This window comes from Nerophis lumbriciformis, linkage group LG16 (assembly GCF_033978685.3).
Source record: "Nerophis lumbriciformis linkage group LG16, RoL_Nlum_v2.1, whole genome shotgun sequence".
Taxonomy (NCBI): domain Eukaryota; kingdom Metazoa; phylum Chordata; class Actinopteri; order Syngnathiformes; family Syngnathidae; genus Nerophis; species Nerophis lumbriciformis.
The window spans coordinates 45,330,710-45,351,382 of NC_084563.2; the positions used below are offsets into that span (position 1 = coordinate 45,330,710).

At 40.2% G+C, this 20,673-nt stretch overlaps 1 protein-coding gene and 1 long non-coding RNA gene across 5 annotated transcripts in view; one reads left to right on the forward strand and one right to left on the reverse strand.

Moving 5' to 3' along the window:
* The window catches only part of pmm2 (phosphomannomutase 2), a 35,738-nt gene extending 33,139 nt beyond the window's left edge, over positions 1-2,599 (reverse strand). Inside the window, exons 1-2 of one of the 4 annotated variants that reach the window (XM_061977227.2) lie at positions 2,491-2,599; positions 1,886-2,162 (exon numbers count right to left, since the gene is read on the reverse strand). In XM_061977227.2, the coding sequence (XP_061833211.1) occupies positions 1,886-1,960 (75 nt within the window). In that variant the 5' untranslated portion in view covers positions 1,961-2,162; positions 2,491-2,599. Of the gene's footprint in view, positions 1-1,885 lie in introns of all 4 variants that reach the window. The other 3 variants (XM_061977228.2, XM_061977226.2, XM_061977225.2) reach the window with 3 other exon arrangements.
* LOC133617297 (uncharacterized) lies at positions 2,179-18,942 on the forward strand. The gene is made up of 3 exons (XR_009816971.2): positions 2,179-2,244; positions 2,342-2,397; positions 18,514-18,942. It is a non-coding gene; the product is annotated as an uncharacterized lncRNA (long non-coding RNA).
* Positions 18,943-20,673: the final 1,731 nt, after the last annotated feature.

Consider the following 20,673-nt stretch of genomic DNA (forward strand, 5'->3'; position numbering starts at 1 on the left):
GTTAAACCACCAATGGTGACATAAGATTGCCGGTGGTGTTCTTGTTATATTTTTGGTTTGAAAAAATACAACTGTGAGCAAGTTGCAAATAGCCCCTTTAAATAAAATAATGACATTTAATAAACCATTTGTGTGTTTGATTCCAATTTTAAATAATGAATAATACAGTTAAGTAATTATTAAAAACATTTGTTTTGTCCAACTTTGGCCCTCCGTAGCCAACTTTCAGTTCCATCTCACTTCCACTGTGTTTTCCCCATATTTTGTGTGTTTTAGATGTTGCTGTGCGTTTTTATGTGTTGTGTTTTGTGAAATCGCATGAAAGAACATGGGTTTTGTCAAGTTATATGTAAGTTTGTGTATAGTTGAAAGTGTTTTGTGAAGTTGCAGGTGTTTGTGGAGTTGTGTGTTTTGCCAAGTTACATGTAAGTTTGTGTATAGTATAACGTGTTTTGTGAAGTTGCATGCATGTGTCTTGTAAAATCGCATGCATGTGTTTTGTAAAGTTGCATGCATGTGTTGTCAAGTTGCATGCATGTGTTGTCAAGTTGCATGCATGTGTTTTGTAAAGTTGCATGTGTTTTGTAAAGTTGCATGCATATGTTTTGTAAAGTTGCATGCATGTGTTTTGTAAAGTTGCATGTGTTTTTGTAAAGTTGCATGCGTGTGTTTTGTAAAGTTGCACGCATGTGTTTTGTAAAGTTGCACGCATGTGTTTTGTAAAGTTGCATGCATGTGTTTTGTACAGTTGCAGGCATCTGTTTTTGTAAAGTTGCATGCATGTGTCTTGTAAAATTGCATGCATGTGTTTTGTGAAGTTACATGCATGTGTTTTGTGAAGTTACATGCATGTGTCTTGTAAAATTGCATGCATGTGTTTTGTAAAGTTGCATGCATGTGTTTTGTAAAGTTGCATGCATGTGTCTTGTAAAATCGCATGCATGTGTTTTGTAAAGTTGCATGCATGTGTTAAGTTGCATGCATGTGTTAAGTTGCATGCATGTGTTCTCAAGTTGCATGCATGTGTTGTCAAGTTGCATGCATGTGTGTTGTGAAGCTGCATGCATGTGTTTTGTGAAGCTGCATGTGTTTTGTAAAGTTGCATGTGTGTTGTAAAGTTGCACGCATGTGTTTTGTAAAGTTGCACGCATGTGTTTTGTGAAGTTGCACGCATGTGTTTTGTGAAGTTGCATGCATGTGTTTTGTAAAGTTGCATGTGTTTAAGTTGCATGTGTTTGTAAAGTTGCAGTGTTTTTTTAAGTTGTATGTGCTTGTTAAGTTGCATGTGTTTAAGTTGCATGTGTTTGTAAAGTTGCAGTGTTTTGTTAAGTTGTATGTGCTTGTTAAGTTGCATGTGTTTAAGTTGCATGTGTTTGTTAAGTTGCATGTGGTTGTAAAGTTGCAGTGTTTTGTTAAGTTGCACGTGCTTGTTAACTTGCATGTGGTTTGTAAAGTTGCATGTGTTTGTTAAGTTGCATGTGTTTGGTAAAGTTGCATGTGTTTGGTAAAGTTGCGTGTTTTTTTCAATGTTTGTATTGGTTTGTTGCCAAAACATATACACGTGTTTTGGACTTTGCAGCGCGTTTGCCCCTTTCGGCCACCGTAGACATCCGACATAGTTTAATCAATATTCTATTTCTCCAAACTACAGACTTTCCCAGCGTTAAGCTTGTGATAAACGGTTGCATTAAACAAAATTGTAATTATAAAAAGGTTAATACAATTATAATCTTATTCTGAATTGTTAAAACGTTGGATTGAACTCCCGAGTGGGATCATTGGCTGGCCAAGTACCTTACGGAAAATATTATTAATAGTGTCCACTTTACAGATATTAATGATAGTTTTCATAACAAAAACAAGCAGTATTTCAGTCATTGTTTACCTGTCTTGCAGCCGTCAAAGTGCCGTCAATGTCAAATAGACAAAGTGTGCTGGAGTCCATCGACACTTCACCCATCTTGTTTCTCCCTAAATAGTTAACACACAGACTCGTCGTTTCCTCCGGTGCACGCAGTTAATCGTCGCCTCTTCTGCGTCCAACAGTCCCGACGTTTGTCGCTCTTTTCTCCAGCTATTCACCACCAATCTCCTGCAACTCCTCCTCTTCAGTGTCGTGGCTCCTGTCAGTACGCAGCCGGCCCACGCATGCGCACAATCTTCTTAAAGAGGGTACATGCGGCAAAGAACACGTCACTTTCTGTCAACTTGCTTTACGGCAGTGAGTTTCCTGCTGTTACCATGGTATTCTTTTTGTAGTCTTTATATTTCGGTAACATTTCATTTCGAACATTACCAAACGAAACTAACGTTATTTAATAATTCACTATTTATTTTACAGGACAGAAACACGAACAAACGGCTCAGCAGTCTTAAACGGAAACGACGACGTTACAGGTGGTGAATATAAACAAGGATAACGCACTGCTAGTTGAGTGTACAATACACAAAAGTATCATTAATAATGTAACTGAAAGTTTGGAAACTGACCGGCGAACCAAAAAGGCACTTTTCTTTTATAAACCGTCACGTCATTCTCCCCTTGAACCACACGCACACTTCCGGCTTCACGAAGATGGTACGCTACGTCACATCCGGTCCAACCCTGCCAAAACAATGAAAAATGGCTTACAATAACCGCATAAATACCATTTGAAGGAGTGTGTTAACCTCTTAAGGCCCAAGCTGTTTGTTTACATTCTTTTTTATTTAAATGATAAACGGGTTGTACTTGTATAGCGCTTTTCTACCTTCAAGGTACTCAAAGCGCTTTGACACTACTTCCACATTTACCCATTCACACACACATTCACACACTGATGGAGGGAGCTGCCATGCAAGGCGCTAACCAGCACCCATCAGGAGCAAGGGTGAAGTGTCTTGCTCAGGACACAACGGACATGACAAGGTTGGTTCTAGGTGGGGATTGAACCCGGGACCCTCGGGTTGCGCACGGCCACTCTTCCACTGCGCCACGCCGTCCCTTTCTCTTTGCTATTTGGGCTTATTGGACCCTAATTAGAATAAAAACTAAGAATCATCTTTGTATATGATTTATTAATTGATTAACGTGGACCCCGAGTTGAAAAACGTATTCGGGTGTTACCATTTAGTGGTCAGTTGTACGGAATATGTACTGTACTGTACAATCTACTACTAAACGTTTCAATCAATCAATGTACTTAGTCCATAAGTACACAAACGTGTACTTCATGACATGCTAATTCTTATTTTTGCACCTTTTTTTTCTCCCAATTCCATTGTATGTTATACTCTTCTGACACCACCAGACGGCAGTATAAGTGTCCACATAAGCGGCCATAAGACCCCAATTCAGTAGTGTACACAATTTTGGAAATAAGAGCTAAAACAGGGGTGCTCATTATGTCGATCGCGAGCTACCGGTCGATCGTGGAGGGTGTGTCAGTCGATCACCAGCCAGGCATTAAAAAAATAGTCCTAAAAATGAGCGATCATAAATCTTCACTATGACGTCACTTTCGTCACTTGATTGACATTCACGGCACACGAGGGTCTTCTGAGATGACGCTGGCTGCTGCCAGCTCATTAAAATTACCGACAGGAAGGCGAGAAACACTTTATTTCAACAGACTCTGGCGCCGTACCTGTCGTCAAAACTCCAAAGACCGACTGCACAGTTGCACAATAAAAGCTCTGCTTCATCCTGCCTGCGCTAACAAAATAAGAGTCTCAGAAAGCTGGCGTGCACAAGCTGGCAAGCTACGGAGTTTGCCGACAATGTATTTCTTGTAAAGTGTATACAAAGGAGTACGGAAGCTGGACAAATAAGACGCCAAAAACCAACCACTTTCATGTGGTATTGGACAGAAAGGAGGACTTTTTTTCTCCTCCGTTCCAAAATGCGGACGTTATCAGCACTACTGTCTGATTCCTATCAATGCAAGTCATCAGAATCAAAGGTAATACACCAACTTATGTTCTTGTCTTCATGAAAGAAAGGAATCTATACGTGTTAAACATGCTTGTATTATCTTTGAACACCTTTAACAATATTAACTATATGTGTTAAACATGCTTGCATTATCTTTAAACACCTTTAACTTGTTAACAAAAACATATATTTCATAAATAAGTAAATATAAATTATATATATGAATGAGGTAGATCCCGACGACTTGATCAATTGAAAAGTAGCTGGCCTGCAGAAAAAGTGTGAGCACCCCTGAGCTAAAAGGTGCTGTCCACGCATGTGGCCACTAAGCCTTTATAGAGTTAAAGTGAGTCCCACACAAAAACTAGAGTGTTCAGGAGAGAACACACAGAAGCTTATACAAATTAAAAAGATGGTTTGACAAAAACAGACTATCTTTGAATCTCAGTAAGACTAAAATGATGCTATTAGGTAACAGTAGAAGAGAAAGTCAAATACAAATAGACAGAGTAGATATTGAAAGGGTGAAAGAAAACATATTTTTGGGTGTAATAATAGATGATATAATGAACTGGAAATCTCACGTAAAGAATATACAACATAAAGTAGCAAGAAACATGTCAATAATGAATAAAGCAAAATATTGTGTAGAACAGTGGTTCTTAACCTGGGTTCGATAGAACCCTAGGGGTTCGGTGAGTCGGGCTCAGGGGTTCGGCGGAGGTCAAGACACACCCGACTCATCGTGTAAATAAAAACTTCTCCCTATCGGCGTATTACGGATACGGCAACAGCAGAAGTCACACTGATTTGCAGGGGTGTAATTTGTTGTGAGTTTATGCACTGTGTTGGTTTTGTTCTTTGAACAAGGTGATGTTCATTTTGTGCACCAGTAAAAAAACATGGTAACACTTTAGTATGGGGAACATATTCACCATTAATTAGTTGCTTATTAACATGCAAATTAGTAACATATTGGCTCTTAACTAGTCATTATTAAGTACTTATTAATGCCTTATTCGGCATGGCCTTATTATAACCCTAACCCTCTAACCCTGACCCTAACCTTAACCAAATGACTCTAAGTTAAGTCTTTGCTCCTTAGAATATGTTCCCCTAGCATACTTGCCAACCTTGAGACCTCCGATTTCGGGAGGTGGGGGTGGGGTCGGGGGGAGTGGTTAAGAGGGGAGGAGTATATTTACAGCTAGAATTCACCAGGTCATATTTATATATATATATGTATATATATATATATATATATATATATATATATATATATATATATATATATATATATCCATCCATCCATCCATATATATATATATATATATATATACATATATATATATATATATATATATATATATATATATATATATATATATATATACATATATATATATAAGAAATACTTGACTTTCAGTGAATTCTAGCTATAAATATATATTTATTTTATTATATATATATATATATATATATATATATATATATATATATATATATATATATATATATATATATATATATATATATATATATAAAATAAATACTTGAATTTCAGTGTTCATTTATTTACACATATACACACACATAACACTCATCTACTCATTGTTGAGTTAAGGGTTGAATTGTCCATCCTTGTTCTATTCTCTGTCACTATTTTTCTAACCATGCTGAACACCCTCTCTGATGATTAATTGCTGTGTGGCACGCACAAAAGTGCTTTCATCAAATGCACTAGATGGCAGTATTGTCCTGTTTAAGAGTGTCACAACATTGCTGTTTACGGCAGACGAACTGCTTTACGGTAGACGAAAACGTGACTGCTGTTGTTGTGTGTTGTTATCGCGCTGGGAGGACGTTAATGAAACTGCCTAACAATAAACCCACATAAGAAACCAAGAACTCGCCCTCGATCATTCTCCAGTTATAACGTGATTGGGCAAGCACGCTGTTTATATTGTGGGAAAGCGGACTCAGGTCCGCATGGAGTTGGAGGGGGCGTGGCCTCCAGCTCCGCCTGAATTTCGGGAGATTTTCGGGAGAAAATTTGTCCCGGGAGGTTGTCGGGAGAGGCGCTGAATTTCGGGAGTCTCCCGGAAAATCCGGGAGGGTTGGCAAGTATGTCCCCTAGTGTCCAAATAACTCTAAATTAAGTCTCTGTTACTTAGAATATGTTCCCCATACTAAAGTGTTACCAAAAACATATAACTTTGTCTTGAATTTGAAAAAATAAAATAAAATAGTTTTTCACTAAAGAAGGGTTAGGTGGCACATATGAAACTGGTAGGGTTCGGTACCTCCAACAAGGTTAAGAACCACTGGTGTCGAAATATGGGGGAAAAACTACAAATTTGTAACAAAAAAAGATCAATTAGACATAATATTGGATATAGAGAACATACAAACCCTTTATTCATTGAATCACAATTATTGAAATTCAACGATTTGGTGCATTTGCAAACAGCTAAAATTATGTACAAAGCAAACTATAACCTGCTACCCAAGAATGTACAAAAATATAACCTTAGATGAAAATGTAATTTAAAATATTTGTATGCACGTACAACACTTAAAGCCTTTAGCATATTCGTATGTGGAATTAAATTATGGAATCAAATAAAGCACCAATATGATTCAGTTTAAGAGAATGTTCAAACTACAAATGTTCACAAAGTACCCAGAACAAGAATTATGATTAACATCTTTTTAATTATTATTATTATTATTTTATTTTATTTTTTTTAGGTAAAAATTATTTTTGTATTTAAGATTCGTTTACTTACTATGGTATATTATTCATTTATTCAGTGTGAACAAGGAAATTGGATAAAATTGCTATGGTATGAAAAGGGGTATAGGATCAAATAAGCTCTGCTTTTTCCTACTCCTTTTCGGACGTGCTGTAATGAAACAACAGGAAATATGTGATGCATTACATTGTATCGTATAGCATGTTCCAAATAAACTGAAACTGAACTGAAATCTCTAATTGTATGTGTTCAAATGTTACACGGCATATCAAGTAAACGCATATACGAAGTTGCAATATGTTTTGTCAACAACAGCTGACCATAAATGTCTAAACTAAAATAATCTAAACTAAGCCTAAGCATTTTTTTTTTTTCTTTGGCAAGGCCTCCTAACATACAGGATCAACCCCATCCCTCCCCTATTCCCCGCACCACACTAAATATAAAAAATATTGTATCATGAGAGGGACAAGCGGTTTGGATGGATGGATAACATATGACTGTTAAGAACTAAATTCACCAAGAGATGGCGACATTTTACCTCCATAGAAAATAGCCAAGGACTTATAGCTAGACATCACATGGACAAAGATAAGACCTTCTGGAGGAAAGTTCTGTGGTCAGATGAAACACAAATTTAGCTGTTTGGCCACAATACCCAGTTTGGAGGAGAAAAGGTGAGGCCTTTAATCCCAGGAACACCAATTCCTACCGTCAAGCATGGCGGTGGTAGTATTATGCTCTGGGCCTGTTTTGCTGCCAATGGAACTGGTGCTTTACAAAGAGTAAATGGGACAATGAAAAAGGAGGATTACCTCCAAATTCTTCAGGACAACCTAAAATCATCAGCCCGGAGGTTGGGTCTTGGGCGCAGTTGGGTGTTCCAACAGGACAATGACCCCAAACACACGTCAAAAGTGGTAAAGGAATGGCTAAATCAGGCTAGAATGAAGGTTTTAGAATGGCCTTCCCAAAGTCCTGACTTAAACGTGTGGACAATGCTGAAGAAACAAGTCCATGTCAGAAAACCAACACATTTAGCTGAACTGCACCAATTTTGTCAAGAGGAGTGGTCAAAAATTCAAGCAGAAGCTTGTGGATGGCTACCAAAAGCGCCTTATTGCAGTGAAACTTGCCAAGGGACATGTAAGCAAATATTAACATTAATTAACATTTTAGGCGATGGTCTCGAGTCCCATTAAGCCAGTGGTTCTCAACCTTTTTTGAGTGATGTACCCCCTGTGAATTTTTTTTTTAATTCAAGTACCCCCTAATCAGAGCAAAGCATTTTTGGTTGAAAAAAAAGAGATAAAGGAGTAAAATACAGCACTATGTCATCAGTTTCTGATTTATTAAATTGTATAACAGTGCAAAATATTGCTCATTTGTAGTGGTCTTTCTTGAACTATTTGGAAAAAATATAGATTTTTATTTATATTTATAAAGGATTTTTGAATTGTTGCTATTTTTAGAATATTTTTAAAAAGTCTCACGTACCCCTTGGCATACCTTCAAGTACCCCTAGGCAGGGGCACCGCTAGGGATTTTGGGCCCCATGAAAATAATCTTTACAGGGCCCCAAACACAGTGTCATTATTTTTTCTGTATTATAATTTCATCATCATTAGGGGCCTCTCTGGGCCCCCGTCCATCATGGGCCCCTAGAATCCGTCTCCTTTACCCCCCCTTTTCGGCGCCCCTGCCCCTAGGGGTACGCGTACCCCCATTTGAGAACCACTACATTAAGCTACCGCTTATTTACCTGAATCCGTGCAGATTTGGGCGTATTTTGGAAAAGTTCAGAGGCAAATACATAAGCGATCTTGATTTTTTTTAAATGAGATGGAGTGGATTTTTACACTCTTAAGAAAATATATTTTTTAAAGATTTATCATCATTTAGAGACGAAAAGATTGGAGGCGCATCATGTCTTTACATCTGAGGGGTCCACAAATGAAGCATTAACTGGTGAAAGATAAAGTTGGATTTAATTGGTTCATCGCTAAGTTACATATTTGATTAACATTACAAGCTGCTGTGATCGTGACTGTCGGGTTCAAACACTGATGACATCTATTAAACAAGACAAGAAGCGAGGAATTAAACAGAGACAGAATTACATTTGGCTTAATGAGGGGAAACGCGTACACCTGTACCCTTGTACAGTGTTCCACGCTCTAACTAAAGATCGTACGCCTCCTCTTTTATTTGGACTTTGGACAGCTGTTTCTAAAGGGACGGGGGTCGTAAACATCTATCGCCTTTGACTACAAAACATTTCAAAGAAAAGGTCGTAAAACAGGTGCCTGGAGAACTTGGGCAGATCCTGCTTTCTCTCCGCTTTGTAGTTCTCGGGTCAAGACAAAATATGTCATCAAAGAAACAGAACACCTTCATGTTGCTTCCCATCCTACACAGTGGAGTTTTGCAAGCCTTTTGCTTGGTAGGATCAAAGACAGCTTTTGTCCTCTGAACTCAATGTAACACAAAGTTTTTTGATAACTTAAGATACAATTATTCTAACAGTGACGCTAATGAAAAAAAAAATTGTTTTTTTGCAGTTGATTTCCTACTACAAATATTACTGTCATCTACAATTCATGTCTGCAGTTGTTTTTACGGTGTGAAGTTCCTATTTTGTCTCATTATTTAGCTGTAGATGTCCCTGTTGTTCAGCAATGTTTGCTCGCGACATCAATCAGTATATGCTGTTGAGGCTACGAGAGATTTAATAATCTGGTTTATTAATACTATTAAGTATATTTTCTTGATGCTAACAAATATCACCAAAGACGCTATACTGTGGTCATCCGTATCAAATAAAGTACTTGACTTTCCTACTCAACAACAACTAAGCTTTGAATTTCTGTTATGAAAATCGACAACAAAAATAGGCTGGATTGGGACAACAATCACAATATTTATTACAAACCCCGTTACCATATGAGTTGGGAAATTGTGTTAGATGTAAATATAAACGGAATACAATGATTTGCAAATCATTTTCAACCCATATTCAGTTGAATATGCTACAAAGACAACATATTTGATGTTCAAACTGATAAACATTTTTTTTTTGCAAATAATCATTCACTTTAGAATTTGATGCCAGCAACACGTGACAAAGAAGTTGGGAAAGGTGGCAATAAATACTGATAAAGTTGAGGAATGCTCATCAAACACTTATTTGGAACATCCCACAGGTGAACAGGCAAATTGGGAACAGGTGGGTGCCATGATTGGGTATAAAAGTAGATTCCATGAAATGCTCAGTCATTCACAAACAAGGATGGGGCGAGGGTCACCACTTTGTCAACAAATGCGTGAGCAAATTGTTGAACAGTTTAAGAAAAACCTTTCTCAACCAGCTATTGCAAGGAATTTAGGGATTTCGCCATCTACGCTCCGTAATATCATCAAAGGGTTCAGAGAATCTGGAGAAATCCCTGCATGTAAGCCATGATATTACACACCTTGGATCCCTCAGGCGGTACTGCATCAACAAGCGACATCAGTGTGTAAAGGATATCACCACATGGGCTCAGGAACACTTCAGACACCCACTGTCAGTAACTACAGTTGGTCGCTACATCTGTAAGTGCAAGTTAAAACTCTCCTATGCAAGGCGAAAACCGTTTATCAACAACACCCAGAAACGCCGTCGGCTTCGCTGGGCCTGAGCTCATCTAACATGGACTGATACAAAGTGGAAAAGTGTTCTGTGGTCTGACGAGTCCACATTTCAAATTGTTTTTGGAAACTGTGGATGTCGTGTCCTCCGGGCCAAAGAGGAAAATAACCATCCGGATTGTTAAAGGCGCAAAGTTGAAAAGCCAGCATGTGTGATGGTATGGGGGTGTATTAGTGCCCAAGACATGGGTAACTTACACATCTGTGAAGGCGGCATTAATGCTGAAAGGTACATACCGGTTTTGGAGCAACATATGTTGTTATCCAAGCAACGTTACCATGGACGCCCCTGCTTATTTCAGCAAGACAATGTTAAGCCATGTGTTACATCAACGTGGCTTCATAGTAAAAGAGTGCGGGTACTAGACTGGCCTGCCTGTAGTCCAGACCTGTCTCCCATTGAAAATGTGTGGCACATTATGAAGCCTAAAATACCTCAACGGAGACCCCCGGACTGTTGAACAACTTAAGCTGTACATCAAGCAAGAATGGGAAAGAATTCCACCTGAGAAGCTTAAAAAATGTGTCTCCTCAGTTCCCAAACGTTTACAGAGTGTTGTTATAAGGAAAGGCCATGTAACACATAAATAAATAAAAGTTTATGAGTTTGAACATCAAATATGTTGTCTTTGTAGTGCATTCAATTGAATATGGGTTGAAAAGGATTTGCAAATCATTGTATTCCGTTTATATTTACATCTAACACAATTTCCCAACTCATATGGAAACGGGGTTTGTACTAAGACTTAGTTTATTTGCACAACCAGGTCTTGGTAGTTATATTTAGGCAGCGTCTCGCCATTTGCGGCTCCTAAATGGCTGTCAAAGTGTACCAACTTGTCGGAATACGTACTCAGACGTCTTCTTTCCAGGTGAGAGGCATGATTTATGATCGAAAATAAACTTCCAGGGAGCAAGGAAGCATTACAAAATTCGATCATGTCGAAATTGTGCACAGGCTTGTGATCACGGCTCCGCTATGAAGAGTTTGTCTGCGTTAGCGCTTATAATAACAAAATAACTAATCCTTGGTTAATGTTCAAGTCACGAAATGTAAATGGAGTATTGTTGGTGGTTTTTGAATGTTTTTTTTTTTGGATTTTATGGACAAAATTGAGGAACTCTTATTGGTTCTGCTGTTAGTGGACTTTTATTTACGTCTATTTACCAGTTAGAATGCATTAAAACAAATCCATCCGTCGTCATGTCTTTTAGAATGATTGTGAATGATAGGCAAAATTCCCCAAAAAGTGCAGTTCCCCTTTATCATGTTAAAATGTTTCATAAATGCAAATAATCAATCGGCGTGGCTCGGTTGGTAGAGCGGCCGTGCCAGCAACTTGAGGGTTCCAGGTTCGATACCCGCTTCCGCCATCCTCGTCACTGCTGTTGTGTCCTCGGGCAAGGCACATTACCCACCTGCTCCCAGTGCCACCCACACTGGTTTAAAATGTAGATAATGTCTATAAATATAATACACTTCACAATTCATTTCACTACAAGTAAAATGCATAAAGATTTCCCTATTTCTCGGGTGTATTACCTTATTCTGATGACTTGCATTGATTGGAATTAGACAGGATTAACAGTTGTGAAGATAAGTTCCACAACTTTGCATTCACATTGTGAAGGGAAAAAAAATCCTCTTTTTTCAATACCACATGCGGGGCTCGAATGTAACCATGGCAACTGCGGCAGAAGCCGCGACCGCCCTTGTCATTTGCCGTAAGCCCTAAAATTTTTTACCAACATCGGCGGCAAGAGCATGCCGTGACCGCTCTTGACTTTTTACTTGTTAATGGACGAGGGATGTAATGCTCAACGGTATAATGATAATTTGCGATAAAATTCCAGACGGTTATAAATACCATCTAATTTTTTAATTACCGAAACCCGGACTAAGGATACGGACTTTGCTACGGAGATTTTTCCCTCGGATTAAACGGAGCCGTAATTTTCCCTCCTGCGTTTAAGAGCGCACTGCTGTGTTTAGATGGAGACAGGTGTGGACAATATTGGAGACAGACACACTAAAAGTATACAGCGAAGGATAAAAACGTTTTGATGTTTTGCAGCAGGCGACGTGTCGTGAACGTTGTCACAACTTGTTTATAAAGTCTTTACTTTGTTGACTGGGATGTTCACTCTTCCTTTATTTAACTGCAAACTGTATCAGTGTTAAAATAACATCAATACTAGCTAAAATGCTTTGTCATCTCATCAAACTGAATGAAGGCTGTGAAGATTGTGTATTCGATGTGAAAGGTGTCACTCCTCTTTATCTGTTGTACTGAACCAAGAGACGAACAAAGCTTGTTTATTAGACTTCATCTTCTTCAGCCAAACTGCTTTGTGTTGTATTTTAATATCAAAGAATAAACACAAGGTTTTTATACATTACTTGTGTTTTTTTTTTATGTCACAAAGGTATTACTTCAAAAAACATGCATGTGACACAGCATTTTGTGTATAGTTCATTCCTATATGACATATTTCTGCTCAAACTCTTAATGGATCTGTCCCGATACAGCATCTACATGTACATATAAATGTACATAACTTTAAAAAAATGAATAAATATTGAAAAAAATACCTACCTCAATCAAAATGTAAAAATTGAGATAAAGGCATGTAATGACAAAAAGCTGACAATTTTATATTATTAATGAATAAAAAACATTTATTTATATATATATATATATATATATATATATATATATATATATATATATATATATATATATATATATATATATGTATGTATGTATGTATGTATGTATGTATGTATGTATGTATGTATGTATGTATGTATGTATGTATGTATGTGTATATATATATATATATATATATATATATATATATACATATATTCTAACTTGCCTTGGTGCCCTAAAATATGAGCCCTCCATTAAGGCAACACTTGCCTTGACCTTAAAAAGTTTGAAATTCAAAGCCTGCACATGAAAGTGGTTGGTTTTCAGCTTCGTATTTATTCAGGTTCCATACTTGTTTTTGTGTCAAAAGCAATCCCACGAGATCTGGTTGGAACTATAAACTTTTTAAAATGTTTTACTGGTAACATATTGTTGTCGTACTATAAATACATATTTTAAACTAAGATATAATACGTTGTAACAGGACTGTACATTCCACCTTTTAACGTTTTGTTTTCTTGTTGAATAATTGTTTTCTTATATGTTTTATGCATCGAAAAAAATCATAACAACCTCACCGTAAATCACATTTGCAATATATACAACCTTACAGTCCCGTGCCCTTTAAAGGCCTACTGAAATGCGTTTTCTTATTTAAACGGGGATAGCAGGTCCATTCTATGTGTCATACTTGATCATTTCGCGATATTGCCATATTTTTGCTGAAAGGATTTAGTAGAGAACATCGACGATAAAGTTCGCAACTTTTGGTCGCTGATAAAAAAGCCTTGCCTGTACCGGAAGTAGCAGACGAGTAGCGTGACGTCACAGGTTGTGGAGCTCCTCACATCTGCACATTGTTTACAATCATGGCCACCAGCAGCGAGAGCGATTCGGACCGAGAAAGCGACGATTTCCCCATTAATTTGAGCGAGGATGAAAGATTTGTGGATGAGGAAAGTGAGAGTGAAGGACTAGAGGGCAGTGGGAGCGATTCAGATAGGGAAGATGCTGTGAGAGGCGGGTGGGACCTGATATTCAGCTGGGAATGACTAAAACAGTAAATAAACACAAGACATATATATACTCTATTAGCCACAACACAACCAGGCTTGTATTTAATATGCCACAAATTAATCCCGCATAACAAACACCTCCCCCCTCCCGTCCATATAACCCGCCAATACAACTCAAACACCTGCACAACACACTCAATCCCACAGCCCAAAGTACCGTTCACCTCCCCAAAGTTCATACAGCACATATATTTCCCCAAAGTCCCCAAAGTTACGTACGTGACATGCACATAGCGGCACGCACGTACGGGCAAGCGATCAAATGTTTGGAAGCCGCAGCTGCATGCGTACTCACGGTACCGTGTCTGCGCATCCAACTCAAAGTCCTCCTGGTAAGAGTCTCTGTTGTCCCAGTTCTCCACAGTGGTAAAGCTTGACTGTCATCTTCCGGGAATGTAAACAATGAAACACCGGCTGTGTTTGTGTTGCTGCAGTCGGCCGCAATACACCGCTTCCCACCTACAGCTTTCTTCTTTGCTGTCTCCATTGTTCATTGAACAAATTGCAAAAGATTCACCAACACAGATGTCCAGAATACTGTGGAATTTTGCGATGAAAACAGACGACTTAATAGCTGGCCATCATGCTGTCCCAAAATGTCCTCTACAATCCGTGACGTCACGCGCAGGCGTCATCATACCGAGACGTTTTCAGCAGGATATTTCGCGCGAAATTTAAAATTGCACTTTAGTAAGCTAACCCGGCCGTATTGGCATGTGTTGCAGTGTTAAGATTTCATCATTGATATATAAACTATTGTAGTAGTGGGTTTCAGTAGGCCTTTAAGGGCTACATAAATAAACGTTGATTGATTGATTGGTTGATCGATTGATGGATGATTGATTGTAATATTGGTTGTGTTGTTTTACTGGTTACTGGTATGAAATATAGTGAAAACCTTCAATTTGTTGTTGTATGTTGTTTTAGTTCAAACTTAACTGTGAAAACATTTTTTTTCCCAAGTCAAAATGTTTCTTAAATTGTATCTAGTCCATTCAACTGAACACATATGCAGTTGATAATATCCATAAATTACTTATTTGTACAGGGGGGATGTGTAATGTCGATTAAATAACTGGTAGATTTGTGTAATGTGGCTTCTGACCGTGTATTTACACTTATGTCTGAAAATGACTTGATGAAACGTGTTCCAGTGTTCCATACATTTATTTAAACTTGAATAGTGAGACTTAGACTTAGACTTCCTTTTATTGTCATTCAAATTTGAACTTTACAGTACAGATACAAACGCAATTTCGTTGCATTAGCTCGTTGTAGTGCAGGATAAAAAAGCAATAAGGTGCATATATAAATAAATAGATTACTGGACAGATAAATATATTGCACTTTTGCATATGCATCCACGTTTATGGATGTATGTTATATTGTCTTTATAGTCCAGCCAGTTAATCCGTTTTGAGGGGGAATTGAGGGGATAATTATGATGTGTTCAAGAGTCTTACAGCCTGAGGGAAGAAGCTGTTACAGAACCTGGAGGTTCTGCTACGGAGGCTGCGGAACCTCTATCTAGAGTCCAGCAGTGAAAACAGTCCTTGGTGGGGGTGGGAGGAGTCTCTGTAGAATTTCTGAGCCCTGGTCAGGCAGTGGCTTTTTTGCGATCTCCTGGATAGGAGGAAGAGGACTCCTGATGATCTTTTCCGCCGTCCTCACTACTCTTTGCAGAGACTTGCAGTCTGAGGCACTGCAGGCTCCAGTCCAGACAGAGATGCAGTTGGTCAGTAGTAACATTTTGGCCAATTCCATGCTCCCAACCTTGTGGGAACAGTTTGGAGCGAACCCCTTCCTCTTCCAACATGACTGTGATGACAGAGTCTGGTGTGGATGAACTTGACTGGCCTGCACAGAGTCCTGGCCTGAACCCAACAGAACACCTTTGGGATGAATTAGAACGGAGACTGAGAGCCAGGCCTTCTCGACCAACATCAGTGTGTGACCTCACCGGTGCGCTTTTGGAAGAATGGTGGGAAATTCCTATAAACACACTCCGCAACCTTGTGGACAGCCTTCCCAGAAGAGTTGAAGCTGTAATAGCTGCAAAAGGCGGACCGACATCATATTGAACCCTATGGGTTAGGAATGGGATGGCACTTCGAGTTCATATGTGAGTCAAGGCATAAATGACCCAACTGTTTTTGATCTATCATATTGTCACTCCTATTGAAATAAAACCAAGATAAAGATTACCTGAATTACTGGCATGTTATAAATATACTTGGAGAAGGCATTCGACCGTGTACCCCGGGAAGTCCTGTGGGGAGTGCTCAGAGAGTATGGGGTAACGGACTGTCTTATTGTGGCGATCCGCTCCCTGTATGATCAGTGTCAGAGCTTAGTCCGCATTGCCGTCAGTAAGTCGGACCCGTTTCTAGTGAGGGTTGGACTCCGCCAAGGCTGCCCTTTGTCACCGATTCTGTTCATAACTTTTATGGACAGAATTTCTAGGCGCAGTCAGGGCGTTGAGGGTATCTGGTTTGGTGGCTGCAGGATTAGGTCTCTGATTTTTTGCAGATGATATGGTCCTGATGGCTTCATCTGGCCAAGATCTGCAGCTCTCACTGGATCGGTTCGCAGCCGAGTGTGAAGCGACTGGGATGAGAATCAGCACCTCCAAGTCCGAGTCCATAGTTCTCGCCCGGAAAAGGGTGGAGTGCCATCTCCAGGTTGGGGAGGAGACCCTGCCCCAAGTGGAGGAGTTCAAGTACCTCGGAGTCTTGTTCACGAGTGAGGGAAGAGTGGATCGTGAGATTGACAGGCGGATCGGTGCGGCGTCTTCAGTAATGCGGACGCTGTATCGATCCGTTGTGGTGAAGAAGGAGCTGAGCCGGAAGGCAAAGCTCTCAATTTACCGGTCGATCTACATTCCCATCCTCACCTATGGTCATGAGCTTTGGGTCATAACCGAAAGGACAAGATCACGGGTACAAGCGGCCGAAATGAGTTTCCTCCGCCGGGTGGCGGGCCTCTCCCTTAGAGATAGGGTGAGAAACTCTGTAAAACCAAAGTAAAACCGCTGCTCGTCCACATCGAGAGGAGCCAGATGAGGTGGTTCGGGCATCTGGTCAGGATGCCACCCGAACACCTCCCTAGGGAGGTATTTAGGGCATGTCCGACCGGTAGGAGGTCACGGGGAAGACCCAGGACACGTTGGGAAGACTATCTCTCCCGGCTGGCCTGGGAACGCCTCGGGATCCCCTGGGAGGAGCTGGACGAAGTGGCTGGGGAGAGGGAAGTCTGGGCTTCCCTGCTTAGGCTGCTGCCCCCGCGACCCGACCTCGGATAAGCGGAAGAAGATGGATGGATGGTTATAAACATAATTTTCTACATATATCAATCAATCAATCAATCTATCTATCAAAGTTTATTTATATAGCCCTAAATCAGGAGTGTCTCAAAGGGCTGCACAAGCCACAACGACATCCTCGGCTCAGATCCCACATCAGCAAGAAAAAACTCAACTCAATGGGCTACAATGAGAAACCTCGTAGGGGACCGCAGATGTGGGGACCACCCCCTGGGCGACCGGAGCAATGGACGTCGAGTGGATCTAGTTAATAGTTTGAGAGTCGAGTCCATAGTGAGACCACTCATCTTGAGTGGAGACAGATGAGTGATCCACCTCGGGTCCCGACTTTGAACAGCTAGCGTATCACCTGTGGTCACCTAATCTGTGCCCCCCCTCTCCTGCGTGGAGAGGGGGGCAGAGCAGAAAAGAGACGGCAGATCAACTGGTCTAAAAGGGGGTCTATTTAAAGGCTAGAGTATACAAATGAGTTTTAAGATGGGACTGTTAGGATATATTATGTTGGGGTGTCCTGTTCATGACGTTAAAGTGCATCCGGCAGTGGAGGCTCCTCTATGGGATCTTGGGGCACTAGGAGGTGAACCCCTTTACTACTGTTACCCCAGGTGGCCCTTGGCAAAGGCCTAGTACCTGACTTCCCCATAGCCAGGGATACGGTGAAGACCTCAACGGCGGAGCAGGCGGAAGACGGTAGTTTTAAGAACCACAACGGCTGCGATGGCGGAAGAAGGCTGCATGCCACTGGACCCTGACCCGATTCTGTCAAGGATCGTGTGGTGACTGTCTGTGCACCAGTCTCCCCACGTAAAACAAAGTCACGCGCAGGCATCCTCCGTGAAGGGATACACCCCTACCAAGAGGATTGCCATACTCGTTCGAGTGACCGCCGATGATGATGATTATGTTGGGATATAATTAAGATAATGAAGGATGAAGTGATTAAGAAATGTTTAGTACATATATGCTTAGAATAGGCCGTGCAACTAATCATATCCTCTAAGTTCCAGTTGGAACTGGGTCCAAGTTCAAGCGCAGGCACATTCACTCTTATCGTCTACATTCTTGCTACTGTTGATGTGGTTTTCTTCGCCGAGGTCTGAAGGACAACACCAGATATGGAGTCGGATTCCAGGAAAGAGAAGTCAGAGGACGATTCCACGCCTGAAAGCAGGCACCTCATCGCATATTCATACATTGTGATATATATTGTAAGAGCGCCTCCGGACAGCCCTGTGATTTAAGAACTACCACAACGGCTGCGATGGCGGAAGAAGGCTGCAGCAGAAAAGGGTCCCAAGTCGTCTTGGACTCCATGCCACTGGACCCTGACCCGATTCTGTCAAGGATCGTGTGGTGACTGTCTGTGCACCAGTCTTCTTACAATAAACAAAGTCACGCACAGGCATCCTCCATAAAGGGATACACCCCTACCAGGAGGATCGTCATACTCGTCGAGTGACCGCCGATGATGATTGAATGCTACTAGGGACAGATAGCGCTCAGACAAATTGTTTTAGAATTGTATCCAATGGGGAATAAATACTTCTGTTTTGAGTTAATGCATCGTGTCCTTTTTAAACATCTTCTGGCTCCAGATTAAACGAATACGATGACAGGACTTAAATGCGTCTACTGAGGTAGCCTTTGTTTCCTCCAGGCTCGACCACTGCAACTCACTTCTTGTCGGGATCCCCAGCAAGAACATCCAGAAGCTGTAGTACATACAGAATAGTGCTGCTAGGATCCTGATGAGAGTGCGGAAACACGACCACATCACACCGGTTCTCAAATCCCTTCACTGGCTTCCTGTTCCACTCAGGCTTGAATACAAAGTCCAGTGTTTCCCACACATTCATTTATTTGTGGCGGCCCGCCAAGAAAGAATTACGTCCGCCACAAATGGATTTTTCGGCTTTTGACTCGCTCGACCGCTCATAAAAGCAATGAGACTGTCTGTGAATGTTGCTTGTAGTTACACCTCCGGTGCAGTAGGTTGCGGTAGCCTACTATGCATTGTAACTCCGCCAATAGCAAGAAGAAGAAGAAGAAGAAGAGGGACGGACGGACGGAATCAAAATACTCGCCGGCTACTTTTCATAATGATGGCGCTTCCTACGTTTCTACCTCAAACGTCCAAAAGCTGCTGAAAGCCTTGATCCAGGATGCCATGGGGAAAAAAACTTAAATGGTGCCTTTTGGCGACAGTTAGCAGCTTGGTGGCTCATAGTTGGCTAGCTAACGCTTGCTAGCGTGGTAGCATTGCTTCATTTTTACAGGTGTTATAGGTAGATAGGTTATAGCTGCATCGCTCGCGGCTCGTCATATATTTAACGTTAGTGATGGGTCCGGCAACACCGATGCATCGGCGCATGCGTCGAGCTCAAAGAGCGAAACCCTGTGTCGGTGCGCGTACCGCTTTTAGAAAGTCACGTGACCGATCATGAGCTGTTTTGGTCACGTGACCGATCATGAGCTGTTTTGGTCACGTGACCGATACGCCAACTGTGTCGCACTCCCGCCTCCTCTGTGCCCTGTGAGCGGGTCTTTTCTACAGCCGGAGAAATAATAACTAAGAAGAGAAAGCGTCTAAAATTGAATACGTTGGAAAAACTGTTTTTTTTTTTAATAAAAATGTGTAAAAAAAATTAAATAATAATTTCCAGGTCCACAAGCATCCTCATTCACAACACGTTCTCTTAGATTTCCATGTTATGATACATGTTCACATTATTTATTGACTGTGTCTAAAAAAGACAAAAAATATATTTTTATTTAAATGAAGTTATGAAATAATCCTAAATGAAATACAGTGACTTGGTTTATATTATTGTATATACTAGGTCAGTGGTTCTCAACCTTTGTTCAGCAATGTACCCCCTGTGATTTTTTTTAAAATTCAAGTACCCCCTAATCAGAGCAAAGCATTTTTGGTTGAAAAAAAAAAGATCAAGAAGTAAAATACAGCACTATGTCATCAGTTTCTGATTTATTAAATTGTATAACAGTGCAAAATATTGCTCATTTGTAGTGGTCTTTCTTGAACTATTTGGAAAAAAAGATATAAAAATAACTAAAAACTTGTTGAAAAATAAACAAGTGATTCAATTATAAATAAAGATTTCTACACATAGAAGTAATAATCAACTTAAAGTGCCCTCTTTGGGGATTGTATTAGAGATCCATCTGGATTCATCAACTTAATTCGAAACATTTCTTCACAAAAAAAAAATCTTTAACATCAATATTTATGGAACATGTCCAC